Raw genomic sequence first — 20,168 nt, forward strand, 5'->3', positions numbered from 1 at the left:
CTGTTGCCAGTGTTCCTTGCTGAAATCCAAGTAGCTACTTCTTTACAAATGATACATTTTTCTGGTTTGAAGCTATTTAAACACACGCCCCAACAGCAGTTTCTCACCAACCAATGGACTTATAGTTTTACTGTGGTGTCACACCTGGAACTTTTTCAAAATCCGCCCGCTGCCTGAGGAGAGCTGTCCCTCGCAGTCCAGCTGTCTCCACTCCCGAAGTTGAGTGAAGGCCCCAAGTTCCACCCTCTATTTGTCCCCTGCCCGAGTCAAGGTGCCCCTTGCAGGTCCTGCTGTCTGTGTTCCCGGAAAGTAAACTCTCTTCCCCATTGCGGTCTCCCCTCTTGATCACTCTTCCCTCTTGACCTTCGCTCTTGGCCTCCGCTCTCGATCTCTCCCTTTCAGTCTTTCTCTCTCCATCGCTCTCTCCCGGTCTCCCTTCTGGGTCCGAGCCCGGCCTACCCCCTCTCGTAACCGGCACACGGCCTTCCTCCTGTCCCCTCTCAGGATCCCCATTCTTGGTCCCACCCTGGCTACTCCCCTCCGGCACGCGCGTTCTCTCAGCCTTCCCTCTGGCAGCGTGCGCGCTCTCTCAGCCTCCCCACTGGCGGCGTGGTCGCTCTCTCAGCCTCCCCTCTGGCGGCGTGCGCGCTCTCTCAGCCTCCCCACTGGCGGCGTGCTCGCTCTCTCAGCCTCCCCTCTGGCGGCTTGCGCGCTCTCTCACAGCCTCCCCTCTGACGCGCGCGCTCTCTCACAGCCTCCCCTCTGACGCGCACGCGCTATCTCACAGCCTCCCCTCTGACGCGCGCGCTCTCTAACAGCCTCCCCTCTGACGCGCGCGTCTCTCACAGCCTCCCCTCTGACGCGCGCGCTGTCTCACAGCCTCCCCTCTGACGCGCGCGCTGTCTCACAGCCTCCCCTCTGACGCGCGCGCTCTCTAACAGCCACCCCTCTGACGCGCGCGCTCTCTCACAGCCTTCCCCCTGACGCGCACGCTCTCTCACAGCCTCCCCCCTGACGCGCGCGCTCTCTCACAGCCACCCTTCTGACGCGCGCGCTCTCTCACAGCCTCCCCCTGACGCCCACGCTCTCTCACAACCTCCCCTCTGACGCGCGCGCTCTCTAACAGCCACCCCTCTGACGCGCGTGCTCTCTCACAGCCTCCCCCTGACGCGCACGCTCTCTCACAGCCTCCCCTCTGATGCGCGCGCTCTCTCACAGCCACCCCTCTGACGCGCGCGCTCTCTCACAGCCACCCCTCTGACGCGCGCGCTCTCTCACAGCCTCCCCTCTGACGCGCACGCTCTCTCACAGCCACCCCTCTGACGCGCGCGCTCTCTCACAGCCTCCCCCTGACGCGCGCGCTCTCTCACAGCCTCCCCTCTGACGCGCGCGCTTTCTCACAGCCTCCCCTCTGACGCGCGCACTCTCTCTCAGCTCCCCTCTGACGCGCGCGCTCTCTCTCAGCCTCCCCTCTGACGCGCGCGCTCTCTCTCAGCCTCCCCTCTGACGCGCGCGCTCTCTCTCAGCCTCCCCTCTGACGCGCGCACTCTCTAACAGCCCCCCCTCTGACGCGCGCGTTCTCTAACAGCCCCCCCTCTGGCGCTCGCCCGCTCTCTAACAGCCTCCCCTCTGGCGCTCGCCCGCTCTCTAACAGCCTCCCCTCTGGCGCTCGCCCGCTCTCTAACAGCCTCCCCTCTGGCGCTCGCCCGCTCTCTAACAGCCTCCCCTCTGGCGCTCGCCCGCTCTCTAACAGCCTCCCCTCTGGCGCTCGCCCGCTCTCTAACAGCCTCCCCTCTGTCGCTCGCCCGCTCTCTAACAGCCTCCCCTCTGGCGCTCGCCCGCTCTCTAACAGCCTCCCCTCTGACGCGCGCGCTCTCTCACAGCCTCCCCTCTGACGCGCGCGCTGTCTCACAGCCTCCCCTCTGACGCGCGCGCTCTCTCACAGCCTCCCCTCTGACGCGCGCGCTCTCTCACAGCCTCCCCTCTGACGCGCGCGCTCTCTAACAGCCACCCCTCTGACGCGCGCGCTCTCTCACAGCCTCCCCCTGACGCGCACGCTCTCTCACAGCCTCCCCTCTGACGCGCGCGCTCTCTCACAGCCACCCCTCTGACGCGCGCGCTCTCTCACAGCCTCCCCCTGACGCCCACGCTCTCTCACAACCTCCCCTCTGACGCGCGCGCTCTCTAACAGCCACCCCTCTGACGCGCGCGCTCTCTCACAGCCTCCCCCTGACGCGCACGCTCTCTCACAGCCTCCCCTCTGACGCGCGCGCTCTCTCACAGCCACCCCTCTGGCGCTCGCCCGCTCTCTAACAGCCTCCCCTCTGGCGCTCGCCCGCTCTCTAACAGCCTCCCCTCTGGCGCTCGCCCGCTCTCTAACAGCCTCCCCTCTGGCGCTCGCCCGCTCTCTAACAGCCTCCCCTCTGGCGCTCGCCCGCTCTCTAACAGCCTCCCCTCTGGCGCTCGCCCGCTCTCTCACAGCCTCCCCTCTGGCGCGCGCGCTCTCTCACAGCCTCCCCTCTGACGCGCGCGCTCTCTCACAGCCTCCCCTCTGACGCGCGCACTCTCTCTCAGCGTCCCCTCTGACGCGCGCGCTCTCTCTCAGCCTCCCCTCTGACGCGCGCGCTCTCTCTCAGCCTCCCCTCTGACGCGCGCGCTCTCTCTCAGCCTCCCCTCTGACGCGCGCACTCTCTAACAGCCCCCCCTCTGACGCGCGCGTTCTCTAACAGCCCCCCCTCTGGCGCTCGCCCGCTCTCTAACAGCCTCCCCTCTGGCGCTCGCCCGCTCTCTAACAGCCTCCCCTCTGGCGCTCGCCCGCTCTCTAACAGCCTCCCCTCTGGCGCTCGCCCGCTCTCTAACAGCCTCCCCTCTGGCGCTCGCCCGCTCTCTAACAGCCTCCCCTCTGGCGCTCGCCCGCTCTCTAACAGCCTCCCCTCTGTCGCTCGCCCGCTCTCTAACAGCCTCCCCTCTGGCGCTCGCCCGCTCTCTAACAGCCTCCCCTCTGACGCGCGCGCTCTCTCACAGCCTCCCCTCTGACGCGCGCGCTGTCTCACAGCCTCCCCTCTGACGCGCGCGCTCTCTCACAGCCTCCCCTCTGACGCGCGCGCTCTCTCACAGCCTCCCCTCTGACGCGCGCGCTCTCTAACAGCCACCCCTCTGACGCGCGCGCTCTCTCACAGCCTCCCCCTGACGCGCACGCTCTCTCACAGCCTCCCCTCTGACGCGCGCGCTCTCTCACAGCCACCCCTCTGACGCGCGCGCTCTCTCACAGCCTCCCCCTGACGCCCACGCTCTCTCACAACCTCCCCTCTGACGCGCGCGCTCTCTAACAGCCACCCCTCTGACGCGCGCGCTCTCTCACAGCCTCCCCCTGACGCGCACGCTCTCTCACAGCCTCCCCTCTGACGCGCGCGCTCTCTCACAGCCACCCCTCTGGCGCTCGCCCGCTCTCTAACAGCCTCCCCTCTGGCGCTCGCCCGCTCTCTAACAGCCTCCCCTCTGGCGCTCGCCCGCTCTCTAACAGCCTCCCCTCTGGCGCTCGCCCGCTCTCTAACAGCCTCCCCTCTGGCGCTCGCCCGCTCTCTAACAGCCTCCCCTCTGGCGCTCGCCCGCTCTCTAACAGCCTCCCCTCTGGCGCTCGCCCGCTCTCTCACAGCCTCCCCTCTGGCGCTCGCCCGCTCTCTAACAGCCTCCCCTCTGGCGCTCGCCCGCTCTCTAACAGCCTCCCCTCTGGCGCTCGCCCGCTCTCTAACAGCCTCCCCTCTGGCGCTCGCCCGCTCTCTAACAGCCTCCCCTCTGGCGCTCGCCCGCTCTCTAACAGCCTCCCCTCTGGCGCTCGCCCGCTCTCTAACAGCCTCCCCTCTGGCGCTCGCCCGCTCTCTAACAGCCTCCCCTCTGGCGCTCGCCCGCTCTCTAACAGCCTCCCCTCTGGCGCTCGCCCGCTCTCTAACAGCCTCCCCTCTGGCGCTCGCCCGCTCTCTAACAGCCTCCCCTCTGGCGCTCGCCCGCTCTCTAACAGCCTCCCCTCTGGCGCTCGCCCGCTCTCTAACAGCCTCCCCTCTGGCGCTCGCCCGCTCTCTAACAGCCTCCCCTCTGGCGCTCGCCCGCTCTCTAACAGCCTCCCCTCTGGCGCTCGCCCGCTCTCTAACAGCCTCCCCTCTGGCGCTCGCCCGCTCTCTAACAGCCTCCCCTCTGGCGCTCGCCCGCTCTCTAACAGCCTCCCCTCTGGCGCTCGCCCGCTCTCTAACAGCCTCCCCTCTGGCGCTCGCCCGCTCTCTAACAGCCTCCCCTCTGGCGCTCGCCCGCTCTCTAACAGCCTCCCCTCTGGCGCTCGCCCGCTCTCTAACAGCCTCCCCTCTGGCGCTCGCCCGCTCTCTAACAGCCTCCCCTCTGGCGCTCGCCCGCTCTCTAACAGCCTCCCCTCTGGCGCTCGCCCGCTCTCTAACAGCCTCCCCTCTGGCGCTCGCCCGCTCTCTAACAGCCTCCCCTCTGGCGCTCGCCCGCTCTCTAACAGCCTCCCCTCTGGCGCTCGCCCGCTCTCTAACAGCCTCCCCTCTGGCGCTCGCCCGCTCTCTAACAGCCTCCCCTCTGGCGCTCGCCCGCTCTCTAACAGCCTCCCCTCTGGCGCTCGCCCGCTCTCTAACAGCCTCCCCTCTGGCGCTCGCCCGCTCTCTAACAGCCTCCCCTCTGGCGCTCGCCCGCTCTCTAACAGCCTCCCCTCTGGCGCTCGCCCGCTCTCTAACAGCCTCCCCTCTGGCGCTCGCCCGCTCTCTAACAGCCTCCCCTCTGGCGCTCGCCCGCTCTCTAACAGCCTCCCCTCTGGCGCTCGCCCGCTCTCTAACAGCCTCCCCTCTGGCGCTCGCCCGCTCTCTAACAGCCTCCCCTCTGGCGCTCGCCCGCTCTCTAACAGCCTCCCCTCTGGCGCTCGCCCGCTCTCTAACAGCCTCCCCTCTGGCGCTCGCCCGCTCTCTAACAGCCTCCCCTCTGGCGCTCGCCCGCTCTCTAACAGCCTCCCCTCTGGCGCTCGCCCGCTCTCTAACAGCCTCCCCTCTGGCGCTCGCCCGCTCTCTAACAGCCTCCCCTCTGGCGCTCGCCCGCTCTCTAACAGCCTCCCCTCTGGCGCTCGCCCGCTCTCTAACAGCCTCCCCTCTGGCGCTCGCCCGCTCTCTAACAGCCTCCCCTCTGGCGCTCGCCCGCTCTCTAACAGCCTCCCCTCTGGCGCTCGCCCGCTCTCTAACAGCCTCCCCTCTGGCGCTCGCCCGCTCTCTAACAGCCTCCCCTCTGGCGCTCGCCCGCTGTCTAACAGCCTCCCCTCTGGCGCTCGCCCGCTGTCTAACAGCCTCCCCTCTGGCGCTCGCCCGCTGTCTAACAGCCTCCCCTCTGGCGCTCGCCCGCTGTCTAACAGCCTCCCCTCTGGCGCTCGCCCGCTCTCTAACAGCCTCCCCTCTGGCGCTCGCCCGCTCTCTAACAGCCTCCCCTCTGGCGCTCGCCCGCTCTCTAACAGCCTCCCCTCTGGCGCTCGCCCGCTCTCTAACAGCCTCCCCTCTGGCGCTCGCCCGCTCTCTAACAGCCTCCCCTCTGGCGCTCGCCCGCTCTCTAACAGCCTCCCCTCTGGCGCTCGCCCGCTCTCTAACAGCCTCCCCTCTGGCGCTCGCCCGCTCTCTAACAGCCTCCCCTCTGGCGCTCGCCCGCTCTCTAACAGCCTCCCCTCTGGCGCTCGCCCGCTCTCTAACAGCCTCCCCTCTGGCGCTCGCCCGCTCTCTAACAGCCTCCCCTCTGGCGCTCGCCCGCTCTCTAACAGCCTCCCCTCTGGCGCTCGCCCGCTCTCTAACAGCCTCCCCTCTGGCGCTCGCCCGCTCTCTAACAGCCTCCCCTCTGGCGCTCGCCCGCTCTCTAACAGCCTCCCCTCTGGCGCTCGCCCGCTCTCTCACAGCCTCCCCTCTGGCACGCGGCCGCTCTCTCACAGCCTCCCCTCTGGCGCGCGCGCTGTCTCACAGCCTCCCCTCTGGCGCGCGCGTGCTCTCCCAGCCCCCACATCGGGCGCGCGCGTGCTCTCCCAGCCCCCCCCCTCGGTCCCGGGTGTGTTGGCATAGGGTGTCAGCTTGGTTGAGAGAGACAGAACGTCGGTGGGGGAGCTGTCGGGGATGGGTTCAGTTATATAGGTGCCCCAGAGTTAAACATGGTGTTTTTCTGTCTAATAATTAGGTAACTCAGGTAAGTATGTTGGAACTCTTCGAAGCCTTTGACTCTAACTCCAAATTTACCAGTGAGCTGGGGAATTGCCTATCAGAAGCTGAAACTTCCCAGGCAATTCCCACAGAGTCCTTGCATTGGGACTTCCAAGAAGTACCTCCTCTGGGGTACCTCCTGGAGACTGGAAAATCTGGGCCAAAGAGTCTGCAAAGCAATATAGATAGGTTCATAGTTGTGGGCAGAAATTTGGCAGATATTGTATAATGTGGGAAAGGGAGAGATTTTCCACTTTGGTGGGAAGAATAGAAAAGCAGGATATCACAGAATCTTTACAGTGCAAAAAGAGGGCATTCGGCCCATCAAGTCTGCATTGTCTCTCTGAAAGGGCATCCCCTTGCCTTATCCCTGTACCCTTGCACATTATTTCTTTTCAGGTAGCAATCCAATTCCCTTTTGAATACCTCAATTGAACCTGCCTCCTGAAGCTCGTTCCAAACTTTCACCTCCTGGATGAAAAAAATTTTCTTCGCATCACATTTACTCCTTTTGCCGATTATTTTGAATCTGTGCCCTCTAGTTCTTGGTGCTTTCTTGAGTGGGAACTGTTTCTCACTATTTACCCTGCCCATAAGCCTCATGATCTTGAATACCTCTATCAAGTTGCCTCTCAGCTGCCTTTTCTCCAAGGAAAAGTGCTCCAGCCTCTCCAACCAACCCTCATAGCTACAGCACTTTATCCCTGGAGAGAGACTGCAGAATTAAGAATGATCTGGGTGACCTTGTACATCACAGAACATTAGCATGCTGGTAGAGCAAGTAATTAGGAAGGCAAATGGAACATTGGCCTTTATCGCTAGGAGGATGGAGTAAATAAGTAGGGAAGTCTTGCTACAATGGTACAATTCATTGGTGAGACCACACCTAGATTTCTGCCTACATAAGGAGTGATATGCTTGCATTGGAAGCTGTCCAGAGAAGGTTCACTAGGTTGATTCTTGGGATGAAGACGTTGCCTTATGAAGAAAGCTTAAGCAGGTTGGGCCTATACTCATTGGAATTTTGAAGAGTGAGGGGTGATCTTATTGAAACATAAAAGATTCTGAGGGGGCCTGACAGGGTAAATGCTGATAGAATATCTCCCCTTGTGAGGTAGTCTGTAATTAGGGGGCACAGTTTCAAATTAAGGCATCACCCATTTAAGAGCCACCGCCTTGAACTGCTGCAGTTCAAGTGGTGTAGGTACACCCACAGTGGTATTAGAGAGGGAGTTCCAGGATTTTGATAGTTCCAAGTCAGGACCTTGTGTGATTTGGAGGGGTCTTGCAAGTATTAGATTTCTTTAGCTCTTTCAGACTAGGCATTGGTCTATGGACTAAGAACGTTTGGAATTAACAAAAACATCCTGGCAGAATATTATTGAAACACTGACAGATATGTCTAATTGATCATTTATTCCAGATGATTTTAAGAATGGTGGGGAATAGTTGGCAGCAGAGGTGGTGTAATAATCTGCACTTCAAGATAAGGGAATGTCAAATTGGTTTAGTGAAATGAAAAGGATTTATAAAATATCATGCCAGTGGTTGACCTGAGTAGACAATTGATTAGATGGTTCTCTTCCCTCAGGTATGTTCCCCTCCCTTTCAAAACTGCCATCATTCTTTCTTCAAATCTATATGTCACAGTTGTAAAGCTATGTGTAGATGAAGCGATTTAATTTCTGATCTGAGGAGGGACTATATACCAGAATATAAGGGCTAAAGAACAAAATAAATGAGTTGATGGCCAGTACTGAGAGCACTGGGGCATTGGATAAGTTGTCTATGACCACGGAACAGCCCAAGAAAGGAAGACTCACCCCATTGGAAATCACTGACAGTTGAGGGTGTAGGTAAATGAGATAACTGATTTACTTTCCCTTGAAACACTTGGTTTCCAATCTGGTGTCAAGGACAAACCAGCCTGCTTGTTTGGCACCCCATCCACAAGCATTCACACCCTTCAATACCAATGCACAGAGGCAGCAGTGTGTACCATCTACAAGATGCACTGCAGGAACTCGCCAAGCCTCCATAAACAGCACCTTCCAAACCCATGATCACTATCATTTAGAAGGACAAGGGCAGCAAGCAGGAACACCACCACCTGGAAGTTTCCCTCCAAGCCACACACCATCCTGACTTGGAAATATATCGCTGTTCCTTCACTTTCGCTGGGTCAAAATCCTGGAACTCCCTCCCTAACAGTACTGTTGGTATACCTGTGCCTCATGGGTTGCAGCAGTTCAAGAAGGTAGCTCACCATTGCCTTCTCAAGGGCAATTAGAGATGGACAATAAATGCCATAGCTAGCGATGCACGCATCCCATGAAGGGAAAAAAAACCTGTTTAAAAGGGATCACTTGATCTGTTGATGGCTTAATTCAAGAAGAGAACCAAGCAAGTACATCTTCCAAAGGATGTAAATAATAATTAAATATAAAAGGTTTGTAATTTTGTTCCAAAATTTAAATATGTCAAATTAGAGTGGTCCATTTGGAAAATAAATCTATTCAGGTGGTGAACCCGAATTTTGCTAAGTATCTTCGAACCACAATTAGAGAAAATGGGCATTTAGGAGACTATTTTGTGATGCTCCCCCTCCCCCATCCAACCTCGACTCCATACCACCCCCGGCATCTCTCAATATATAAGGGAAGTGTGAGTAATCAATCTAGAATTATCAATGTGAGCTTATTTTTAATTAGAAAACAATTATGGGGCTAGGGTTTACCTTTTATAGCTTTAAACTGAGAAGCTGTCAGGCCGAGTGCCTTACCAGTCCAGAAGGGAGGCAGTGAACCAGACCATTTGCACCATGATCAGAGTTTCACTCGCTGCAGCCTGATCCTCCCCCAGTGGGTAACTACAAATGGCCTTCGGAGAAATCCTATATTGTGACCTTGCTAGCAAAATTCAACCAGTGAAGCTCATATTTAATCACAAGCTAAATAGCCAATCAGCTATTGCTCAAGTTCACCACTGGGATGATAGTGTTTTACGTAGACTTTGGAAAGCACAGTCTTCCAGAAAAGTTCACAGGTGTCCTGATTTTTTCCTCTGATTATACACTTGATTTATATATAGAGTTGAGCATCTGTGAATCAAGACTATACTCAATAAAAGAAAATATAATTATTTCCTTTTGTGCCTTCTGTAAGGCTAGCTGGATTTCTGGTGACTTACCTGCTTTGTAAACAAGTTTATGCTGAAAATTCAATCTTTTGCAGTTGGTTCTGGAAGTCGAAAACTATCTCTTCTAACTGGAGGAAGATGCAATGATGTTAGCACATAATACATTTGTCAAAATATAACACATAAAATTCCCAAGTTACGCTCCAGAAAAACTGTTTCTTAAATCTGATCGCGAAACTGTATAGTCAAGGAGAGGCAAAATCAGGGCATCTGCTAACTACTAAGAAGGTTGGTCAGTTAAGAAGTAGTGAAACATGGTTTGATAATTCAGTTTCAGTCTTGCACAGTTTACCAATAGAATTCAATAATATAGAGAGTGACAACAAGTGAACCCATGTGTGCTATTTATTTTGTTTTTAAAAGGCTATGGTAACTCAAGTTAAAATGGATGCTATTCCTTTTCGATGCTTATAGGGAGATGAAAGGTGACCCTTTTATGAAAATAGAGCAAGATTCTGTTGATCAACAATTAACATAAAGATTTTCTCTGAGTACAGATTTGAATTTTAGGCAGCTTGGTTGAAATAAAAATAGTAATGACTGAACCCCTGCAAATATGGATAAACTGTAATTTACTCAGCACTGTATATTGGGTTTCATTTGCATTTTACAAATCCTGTTCAGCTTTCTGAACTTCTCACACAAAAATTGTTTAATATTATAGAATTAGAAAGGTACCTTTGGCTATCTCGGGAGGCCTTTTTAACTGTACTAATACATTTCTCTTGGTGTTGCCCATGAACACAAGTTATTGAAGTACAACAACGACTTGCATCTATATAGCACTTTTAATGTAAAAAAATCATTTTCATTAGTTTACCAATCCTGACTTCGGTCTTAGCTGCTCTGTCCATCTATGGCAGATACAATATTACTTAAAATTTTTCTTTTCTGGATCTCAGCTGACCAGAGAATCATGATGTGTGGTGTAATTTTGCAAAATGAGGAAGAGTTGATTTTACTTCATACCAAACTATCACTGAATAGGCATGCCTGTTTATCCAGCCCCTCACGTGAATTAAGTAGTTCTGATGAATAAGCCTGGTATGTGACATTAAACTTGCGCATTTAGAACATCAACAACACTAACAATTTGCATTTGATGGAGCAAAACACCCTATGTGCTTCACAGGGATATTATCAAACAATTTCACACCGAGCCACATAAGATATTGAGACAAGTGAACAAAAGCTTGATGGAGGTTTTGATTTGTCACCTGTGGCACTTAAAATGAAACTTGGTGTGTCTAACCTCAAATCAGGTAGTTGGACAATCTGTCTTCTACGTGTATTTTAATGTTTTTGTGCTTTTATCTAGGAAGTTGCCCAAGTCAGGTGCTGCAATTGACTTTGCTACGAATGTAAAGCAGAAGCTGGAGCAGAGGCAAAATCCTTGTGAGTACTTCTGATATTTTACCTTCTATCTTCATTTTGAACTTATTTGTTTGAAAGGTAGAAGTAGTACAAGAGATTGAATGGTGTGATCAGGCAGTATTTCATCTTATCTGCATAATGCATCATTTGGGTTAAGTGCCAGCTGATGAGCAAAAGTTCAACAGCTTGTTTTCTTCTATAAATTATGTACAATTATAATTTTGATGTTTGTTTCTGTACAAAAAGTTTTTTTCATTTTAGCTCAAATACATGTGCTGAGTCCATTTAAAGGAATATGAAAGGTGGTAGTATTGACCACATCTGAATTATTTTCATGTATATCACATTGCCAAGTTATTAGAAGATTAGTGGCCTACTGCCACCTGAAATGGGTGCCAGACTCTGTTTACCTTGATGTTTAGCATTGGACTGCAATATGCACACACCGGATGTCCATGAACAAATATTTCCAGTGGTATCACAGGATGGTGCAAAGGAGCAAGGTGCATGCTGATTTTCCCTCTCTTAGCCCAGAGGGAATAAGGTCAACAGTGCCTTTACTGCCAATGCAGTTCACATCAGTTGACTTGGCCAGGGATCAAATGTTGGATCTTTCCAAGTCTGTGTAATTCATGCTGTTTGCTTGATAGTTCCTGAACCTCCAGGGAGCTCTGGTGATGATCGCTCCATTCCTGTATTAACACACTTTATTTTCTTAGACTTATTTACAGATTTTTGATCTCAGCTGATTTTTATTTTGTTTATGAAAAGCTGAGGAAATTGAGAGCAAATTTGTTTGTTCTGAGCCAGCTACTAGGAAGTGCACAAGTACAAATATCCTTTTCACTTTCTCTCTCTTCCCATAGGGACACTTGCATATTAGAGTTGAATGCATGTGTCCCACTGTTTTTACAAGTATACCTGTAGAATGGAATGGGCAGTCTTGGTTCTGATGATGTACATACTTAGTGGTAAGTAACATGTTGCCCAGTTGCTTCTAGGCTTATGGATTACAAGAGCAGCGGCATATTTTAGTGAATGTTGCATATGGCCTGTCATATGTCAGTAACAATTCTGCTGCAGATTGAGAGCGAGACACTTATGATACAAATAGAAATAATTCTTTTAATACTGCTTGCACAAAGAACTTCCCTCATTAGCTGTGAAGCTGCCCCAAATTATAGTGATTCAAGTCTGGCCCTGGCAGAAAGATTACTGCTGTCATAAGAATCGGGCGGAGAAAGAAGGCCTGAAAGAAAAAACCTTCTAAATGGATGTTACTATTATTGCACCTGATTTGGTACCATTTTTAAAAAATCTTTTCAGGGCTTTGGCATAGTTACTCATATTCCAAAAGTAGTCACTCTCAGTTCATTCAAGATTAAATTTTGTTTGTTCCTATAGCTTGTGTATTTTGTCGACGGAATGATGACTGCCCTGAAAAATATGGCGAGAAGAAAACTTATGACAATGGAATAACTCTTCATTACTATTGTTTGGTAGGTTGAAACCATTATTACCTTTTTTTATTTATTAGCTCATTGGATGTGGGCATTCCTAGCTAGCCAACATTTACTGCCCATTCGTAATTGGCCTCGAAGGTGATGGTGAGCTGCCTTCTTGAACCCCTGCAGTCCATGTGGTGTAGGTATACCCATAGTGCTGTTAGGAAGATAGATCATTCCTTTTAGACTTTGTAGCGGTTTGATACAACTGAATCGCTTGCTGGGCCATTTCGGAGGGAAGTTAAGATTCAACTATGTTACTTGGGCCTGGAGTCACATATAGGCCAGACCAGGTAAGGATGGCAGATTTCCATTCTTAAAGGACATTAGTGAACCAGAACAGTTTTTACGACAATTGCTTCATGGTCACTATTACTGAGATGGTATCCATTTGAGTGTATTTTCAAATATTGATTTTTCACTTCATTTAATTCCTTAGTGTATAAATATTGTGAGTTGTTACAATCAGCTTTTCCTTCAGGGACAGCTATTTGTGCCATGGTTCAGTGAGACCATAAGAAATAGGATTAGGAGAAGGCATTTGGCCCATTGAGCCTGCTATGACATTCAGCAAGACCACAGTTGATCCAATTGTGACTTTAACTCCACTTGTTTGAGGGCAAATCAACAACTGACACGTGGGGGGAGCTTTCAAACGTCAGTTGATAAAAATTCAGGACTGGCATGTTCTTGCTAGGATGAAGCATAAGTATGGCAAGTTTCAGGAACCTTGGATAATGAAGGATATTGTGAGATTAGTCAAAAAGAAAAGGGAAGCATTCGTAAGAGCTAGAAGGCTGGGAACAGATGAAGCCCGTGGAGAATATAAAGAAAGTAGGAAGAAACTTAAGCAAGGAGTCAGGAGGGCTAAAAGGGGTCATGAAAAGTCATTGGCAACCAGGATTAAGGCAAATCCCAAGGCCTTTTATACATATGTAAAAAGCAAGAGGGTAGCCAGGGAAAGGGTAGGCCCACTCAGGGACAGAGGTGGGAATCTATATGTGGAGCCAGAAAAAATGGGAGAGATACTAAATGAGTACTTCTCATCCATATTCACCAAAGAGAAGGACTTAGCGATTTGTCTAGGGAAGAGTGTGTAGATAGCCTGGATCATGTCGAGATCAAAAAAGAGGAGGTGTTAGGCACCTTGAAGAATATTAAGGTGGATAAGTCCCCAGGGCCAGATGGGATCTACCCCAGAATACTGAGGAAGGCAAGGGAGGAGATTGCTGGGGCCTTGACAGAAATCTTTGTATCCTCACTGGCATTGGGTGAAGTCCCAGAGGACTGGAGAATGGCCAATGTTGTTCCATTGTTTAAGAAGGGTAGCAGGGTTAATCCAGGAAATTAAAGGCCTTATGACAGTGGTAGGGAAATTATTGGAGAAGATTCTTCGTGACAGGATTTACTACCATTTGGAAGCAAATGGGCATTTTAGTGAGAGGCAGCATGGTCATGTCTCACTAATTTGATCGCGTTTTTCGAGGAAGTGACAAAGATGATCGACGATGGAAGGGCAGTGGATGTTATAAACGTGGATTTCAGTAAGGCCTTTGACAAGGCCCTCACGGCAGACTGGTACAGAAGGTAAAGTCGCACGGGATCAGAGGTGAGCTGGCAAGATGGATACACAATTGGCTTGGTCATAGAAGACAGAGGGTAGCAGTGGAAGGGTGCTTTTCTGAATGGAGAGCTGTGACTAGTGGTGTTCCGCAGGGATCAGTGCTGGGACCTTTGCTGTTTGTAGTATACGTAAATGATTTGGAGGAAAATGTAACTGGGCTAATTAGTAAGTTTGCAAACGACGCTAAGGTTGGAGGAGTTGCAGATAGTGAAGAGGATTGTTAAAGGAAACAACGGGATATAGATTGGTTGGGGACTTGGACGGAGAAATGGCAGATGGAGTTTAATCCGGACAAATGAAAGGTAATGCATTTTGGAAGGCCTAATACAGTAAATGGCAGAACCCTTAAGTGCATTGACAGGCAAAAGGATCTGGGTCTGCAGATTCACAGGTCACTGAAAGTGGCAACGCAGGTGGATAAGGTAGTCAGGAAGGCATATGGCATGCTTGCCTTCATCGGCATTGGTATTGAGTATAAAAGCTGCAAAGTCATGCTGCAGCCACACTTGCGATATTGCATGCAATTCTGGTCGCTACATTACCAGAAGGATATGGAGGCATTGGAGAGGGTGCAGAGGAGGTTTACCAGGATGCTGCTTGGTCTGGAGGTTATTAGCTATGAGGAGAGGTTGGAGAAACTCGGATTGTTCTCACTAGAGCGACGGAGATTGAGGGGCGACTTGATAGAAGTTTACAAAATTATGAGTGGCATGGACAGGGTAGATAATCAGAAGCTTTTTCCCAGGGTGGAAGGGTCAATTACTAGGGGATATAGATTTAAGGTGAGAGGAGAAAACTTTAGTGGAGATATGCGGGGAAAGTTTTTTACGCAGAGGGTAGTGAATGTCCGGAATTCTCTGCCAGAGGAGGTGGTGGAAGCAGGCACGATAGTGGTGTTTAGGAGACAGCTTGACAAATAAATGAATAGGATGGGAATAGAGAGATATGGACCCCGGAAGTGCAAAATGTTATAGTTTGACAGGCTTGGAGGGCCGCAGGGCCTGTTCCTGTGCTGTACTTTTCTTTGTTCTTTGTTTTTTTTTTGTTCTTTCCTGCCAGCCCCCATAACCCTTGACTCCCTTGTCAATCAAAAATCAGTATAAGTCAGCCTAAAATGTATTCAGCCTCCTCTGCTCTCTATGCTGTTGTGAGGGTTTTAATCTAACTTGGCAGGGATGTGGGAACCAGGAGAGAATATTAGAGAGGAATACCAGGGTGCACAAAATATTGGGGGCACTAGTATAGAGAGTAGTAAATTACTAGATGGAGTTGGAGTAAGGGAGAAAGTCATGAAGCCTGAACGAGAATTGCTGTGTTTGTATGTGGATGCATGGAGTATAGCAAATAAAATTGGGGAGTTACAAGCACAGAACTGGAAATATGATGTTGTGGCGATAACAAGGAAGGGCAGAACTGGGTGTTTAAATATTCCTGGGTACAAGGTGAAAAGATAGGAAAAGAAGAAAAGGAGGAGGGGCGGTGGTATTGGTCAAGGAGAGCATTGCAATGCTGGAGAAAGAGGAAGTCCCAGAGGGTTTAAAGACAGAATCAACGTGGTTGGAGCTAAGGAACAAAAATTGTGCAATTACGTTGCTATAGACCGACAAATAGAAGGATTTAGTGGGAAAAATTTGCAGGGAAATTACAGAGAGATGCAATCACTATAGAGTAGTTATAATGGGGGACTTTAATCACCGGAATGTAGGCTGGGACAGTGGTCGTGTAAAGGATGGAGAGGGGCGAGAGTTCCTAGGTTGTGTTCAGAAGAATTTTCTACAGCAGAATGTGTCCTGTCCAACAAGAATGGATGCACAACAAAAACAAAAATAGCTGGAAAAACTCAGCAGGTCTGACAGCATCTGCGGAGAGGAACACAGTTAACGTTTCGAGTCCGTATGACTCTTCAACAGAACTAAGGAAAAATAGAAAAGAGTTGAAATATAAGCTGGTTTAAGGTGGGGTGGGACAAGTAGAGCTGGTTAGAGGGCCAGTGATAGGTGGAGATAACCAAAAGATGTCATAGACAAAAGGACAAAGAGGTGTTGAAGCTGGTAATATTATCTAAGGAATGTGATAATAAAGGTACAGATAGCCCTAGTGGGGGTGGGGTGGGGGGAAGGGATCGAAATAGGCTTAAAGGCAAAGATAAAACAATGGATGAAAATACTTTTAAAAATAATGGAAATAGGTGGGAAAAGAAAAATCTATATAAATTATTGGAAAAAAGGGGGATCGGAAAAGGGGTAGGGATGGCGGAGAGAGTTCATGATCTAAAATTGTTGAACTCAATATTCAGTCCGGAAGGCTGTAAAGTGCCTAGTTGGAAGATGAGGTGCTGTTCCTCCAGTTTGCGTTGAGCTTCACTGGAACAATGCAGCAGGCTAAGGATGGACATGTGGGCATGAGAGCAAGGTGGAGTGTTGGAATGGCAAGCGACAGGGAGGTCTGGGTCATGCTTGCGCTTAGACCAAAGGAAGAAGGAAGACATGTCAGAGGAACTGTTTTTGAAAGTGGCATCATCAGAACAGATGTGACGGAGGCGAAGAAACTGAGAGAATGGCATGGAGTCCTTACAGGAAGCGGGGTGTGAGGAGCTGTAGTCGAGGTAGCTGTGGGAGTCGGTAGGCTTGTTATGAAACGGATGCACTGTTGGACCTGGTTCTTGGAAATGAGGTGAACCAAGTAGATCGTGTCAGTGGGAGAGCATTTAGGAGACATTGATCATTGTATTGTAAGGTTTAAGATGACGGTAGAAAAGGACAATGTGCAATCCAGAGTAAGAATAATTAACTGGAGGAGAGCCGACTTCAATGGGGCTGGATAGACTGGAACCAGAGATTGGCAAGAAAAACTGAACTTGAACAATAGGCTAGCTTCAAAAAAGAAATGGTTCAGGCAATATCAAGTCTCTTTCCTCAAAAGGGACAGGTAGGACAAACAAACCCAGAGCTCCCCGGATGAAAAAGGAGATAGAAGCTAAGATAAAGATGAAAAAGTGTGCTTTTGACAGGTGTCAGGTAGAAAATACAATTGAGAACGAAGCAGAAATACAGAAGGCTCAGAGGGAAGTGAACAAAGCTAATAAGAGAAGCAAAGAGGGATCATGAGATAAGACCGGCAGCCAACATAAAGGGTAATCCCAAAGTCTTCTATCGGCGCACAAATAGTAAGAGGGTGGTAAAAGGAGGAGTAGGGCCGATTACATGTAGAGGCTGAGGTGTTAAATGAGTACTTTGCATCTGTCTTTACCAAGGAGGCAGATGTTACCGAGACCACAGGGACAGAGGAGGAAACTCTGTCATTAGAAGGGCTCAAAATTGATAAGGAGAAAGTGTTGGATGAACTATTGGTACCTAAAGTTGTTAATGCACTGGGACCAGATGAAATGCAGCCAAGGATATTAAAGGAAGTAAGAGGGGAAATTGCAGGGGCACTGGCCATAATCGTTCAGTCTTCCCTCGACTCAGGGGAGGTGCCAGAGGGCTGGAGAACTGCAAATATTATGCCCTTGTCCAAAAAAGATTGTGCGATTAGCCCAGCAATTACAGACCAGTCAGTTTAACTTCAGTGGTGGGGAAGCTCCTTGAAGCAATCACCTGGAATAGAATTACTAGTCACATAGAAAAATGTGGCTTGATCAGGAAGACCCAACATGGATTTCTAAAGGTAAAATTGTGTTTTAACTAACTTACTGGAGTTTTTCAGAGGTAATAGAGAGGGTTGATGAGGGTAATGCTGTAGATGTGTTGCAAATGGACTTTCAAGAGGCATTCGCATGCGCACACAGGCACGCATGCACTCTCTCTCTCTCTCTCTCTCTCTCTCTCTCTCTCACACACACACACACACACACACACACACACACACACACACACACACACACACACACACACACACACACCTAGAACAGTTCTGTTGAAGGGTCATGAGGACTCGAAACATCAACTATTTTCTTCTCCGCCGATGCTGCCAGACCTGCTGAGTTTTTCCAGGTAATTCTGTTTTTGTTTTGCTTTCTGTTAGACCCAGCCTTTTTCTTTGAATGTAAATTTTCATTGTATCACCAGGCTCTTTGAACTCTTTTCATTGTACCAATTTTATTAGTAATATAAACATTGCTTGGTGCCTCCTATCTAGGTGCAAGGTTTCACTCCCATTCTTGATTGTTCTTTTCAACAAAATGCAAACGTACCCTCTACCTCTGTTTATATCTCAAAACTACTATACATTAAAGCACCCAGACTAGCTGGCTTTAATCCAATTAAAACACCCACAGACTAAACCTCTGTTTTTTAAAAAATTTTCCAATAACATGATATACATTAATATATCTTGCTGATATATACACATTTCTCTCTCATGCGCACTCTCTTTCTGTCACACCCACGTGCACGCACGCTCTTGCTTTCTCACACACATTCTCATGTGTACACACACTCTCTCACATATACACTCTCTCATGCATGCATGCACAATTTCTCTCTCACTCTTGCATTCTCTCACACACTCCCACGTGTACGCACACACTTGCACTCGCGCTCTCTCTCTTTCTCTGACACACACACACACCTCCTCTCACTCTCACTCCCTCTCAACTCACTCACTCTATCTCTCTCACACATACATGCTCTAGCTCTCATGCGCACACACTCACACACAAGCTTTCACTCAAGCGTACTCCTCTCTTTCAGACATGCACACAGTCTTGCGCACGCACCCTCTCTCACACTCTCTCTCTCACATTTGTTTATATGCACGAACACTCTGACGTGCACGCACACTCTTTCACGCACGCACACTTTCTCTGTCTCTCACACACACACTCACTCTCATACCTACACACGCTCGCTCAGTCTCAAGCACACACTCATGCACACTCTCTCTCTCTCTTACCTTACCTCTTACGCTCACACTCTCTCCCCCTCTCTCTCGCACAAGCGTGCACGCACTCCCTCTCCCCCTCTCTCACTCCCCCTCTCTCACTCCCCCTCTCTCACTCCCCCTCTCTCACTCCCCCTCTCTCACTCCCCCTCTCTCACTCCCCCTCTCTCACTCCCCCTCTCTCACTCCCCCTCTCTCACTCCCCCTCTCTCACTCCCCCTCTCTCACTCCCCCTCTCTCACTCTCCCTCTCTCACTCTCCCTCTCTCACTCTCTCACTCTCACTCTCCCTCTCTCACTCCCCCTCTCTCACTCTCCCTCTCTCACTCCCCCTCTCTCACTCCCCCTCTCTCACTCCCCCTCTCTCACTCCCCCTCTCTCACTCCCCCTCTCTCACTCCCCCTCTCTCACTCCCCCTCTCTCACTCCCCCCTCTCACTCCCCCCTCTCACTCCCCCCCTCTCACTCCCCTCTCTCACTCCCCTCTCTCACTCCCCCCTCTCACTCCCCCCTCTCACTCCCCCCTCTCACTCCCCCCTCTCACTCCCCCCTCTCACTCGCCCCTCTCACTCCCCCCTCTCACTCCCCCCTCTCACTCCCCCCTCTCACTCCTCCCTCTCACTCCCCCCTCTCTCACTCACCCCTCGCTGTCGCCGCCCCCTCTCTGTCGCCCCACCTCTCTGTCGCCCCCCCTCTCTGTCGCCCCCCCTCTCTGTCGCCCCCCCTCTCTGTCGCCCCCCCTCTCTGTGGCCCCCCCCCTCTGTCGCCCCCCCCCTCTGTCGCCCCCCCCCCTCTGTCGCCCCCCCCCCTCTGTCGCCCCCCCCCCTCTGTCGCCCCCCCCCTCTCTGTCGCCCCCCCTCTCTGTCGCCCCCCCTCTCTGTCGCCCCCCCTCTCTGTCGCCCCCCCTCTCTGTCGCCCCCCCTCTCTGTCGCCCCCCCTCTCTGTCGCCCCCCCTCTCTGTCGCCCCCCCTCTCTGTCGCCCCCCCTCTCTGTCGCCCCCCCTCTCTGTCGCCCCCCCTCTCTGTCGCCCCCCCTCTCTGTCGCCCCCCCTCTCTGTCGCCCCCCCTCTCTGTCGCCCCCCCTCTCTGTCGCCCCCCCTCTCTGTCGCCCCCCCTCTCTGTCGCCCCCCCTCTCTGTCGCCCCCCCTCTCTGTCGCCCCCCCTCTCTGTCGCCCCCCCTCTCTGTCGCCCCCCCTCTCTGTCGCCCCCCCTCTCTGTCGCCCCCCCTCTCTGTCGCCCCCCCTCTCTGTCGCCCCCCCTCTCTGTCGCCCCCCCTCTCTGTCGCCCCCCCTCTCTGTCGCCCCCCCTCTCTGTCGCCCCCCCTCTCTGTCGCCCCCCCTCTCTGTCGCCCCCCCTCTCTGT

General features: G+C 51.8%; 1 protein-coding gene across 4 annotated transcripts in view; it reads left to right on the plus strand.

Moving 5' to 3' along the window:
- Positions 1-20,168, plus strand: part of g2e3 (G2/M-phase specific E3 ubiquitin protein ligase) — a 301,615-nt gene that overhangs the window by 15,050 nt on the left and 266,397 nt on the right. For all 4 annotated transcript variants that reach the window (XM_041214819.1, XM_041214820.1, XM_041214823.1 and 1 more), the window contains exons 2-3: positions 10,744-10,820; positions 12,204-12,298. In XM_041214819.1, the coding sequence (XP_041070753.1) occupies positions 10,744-10,820; positions 12,204-12,298 (172 nt within the window). The remainder of the gene's footprint in view (positions 1-10,743; positions 10,821-12,203; positions 12,299-20,168) is intronic.

Source organism: Carcharodon carcharias, chromosome 20 (genome assembly GCF_017639515.1).
Source record: "Carcharodon carcharias isolate sCarCar2 chromosome 20, sCarCar2.pri, whole genome shotgun sequence".
NCBI classification, from domain to species: Eukaryota; Metazoa; Chordata; class Chondrichthyes; order Lamniformes; family Lamnidae; genus Carcharodon; species Carcharodon carcharias.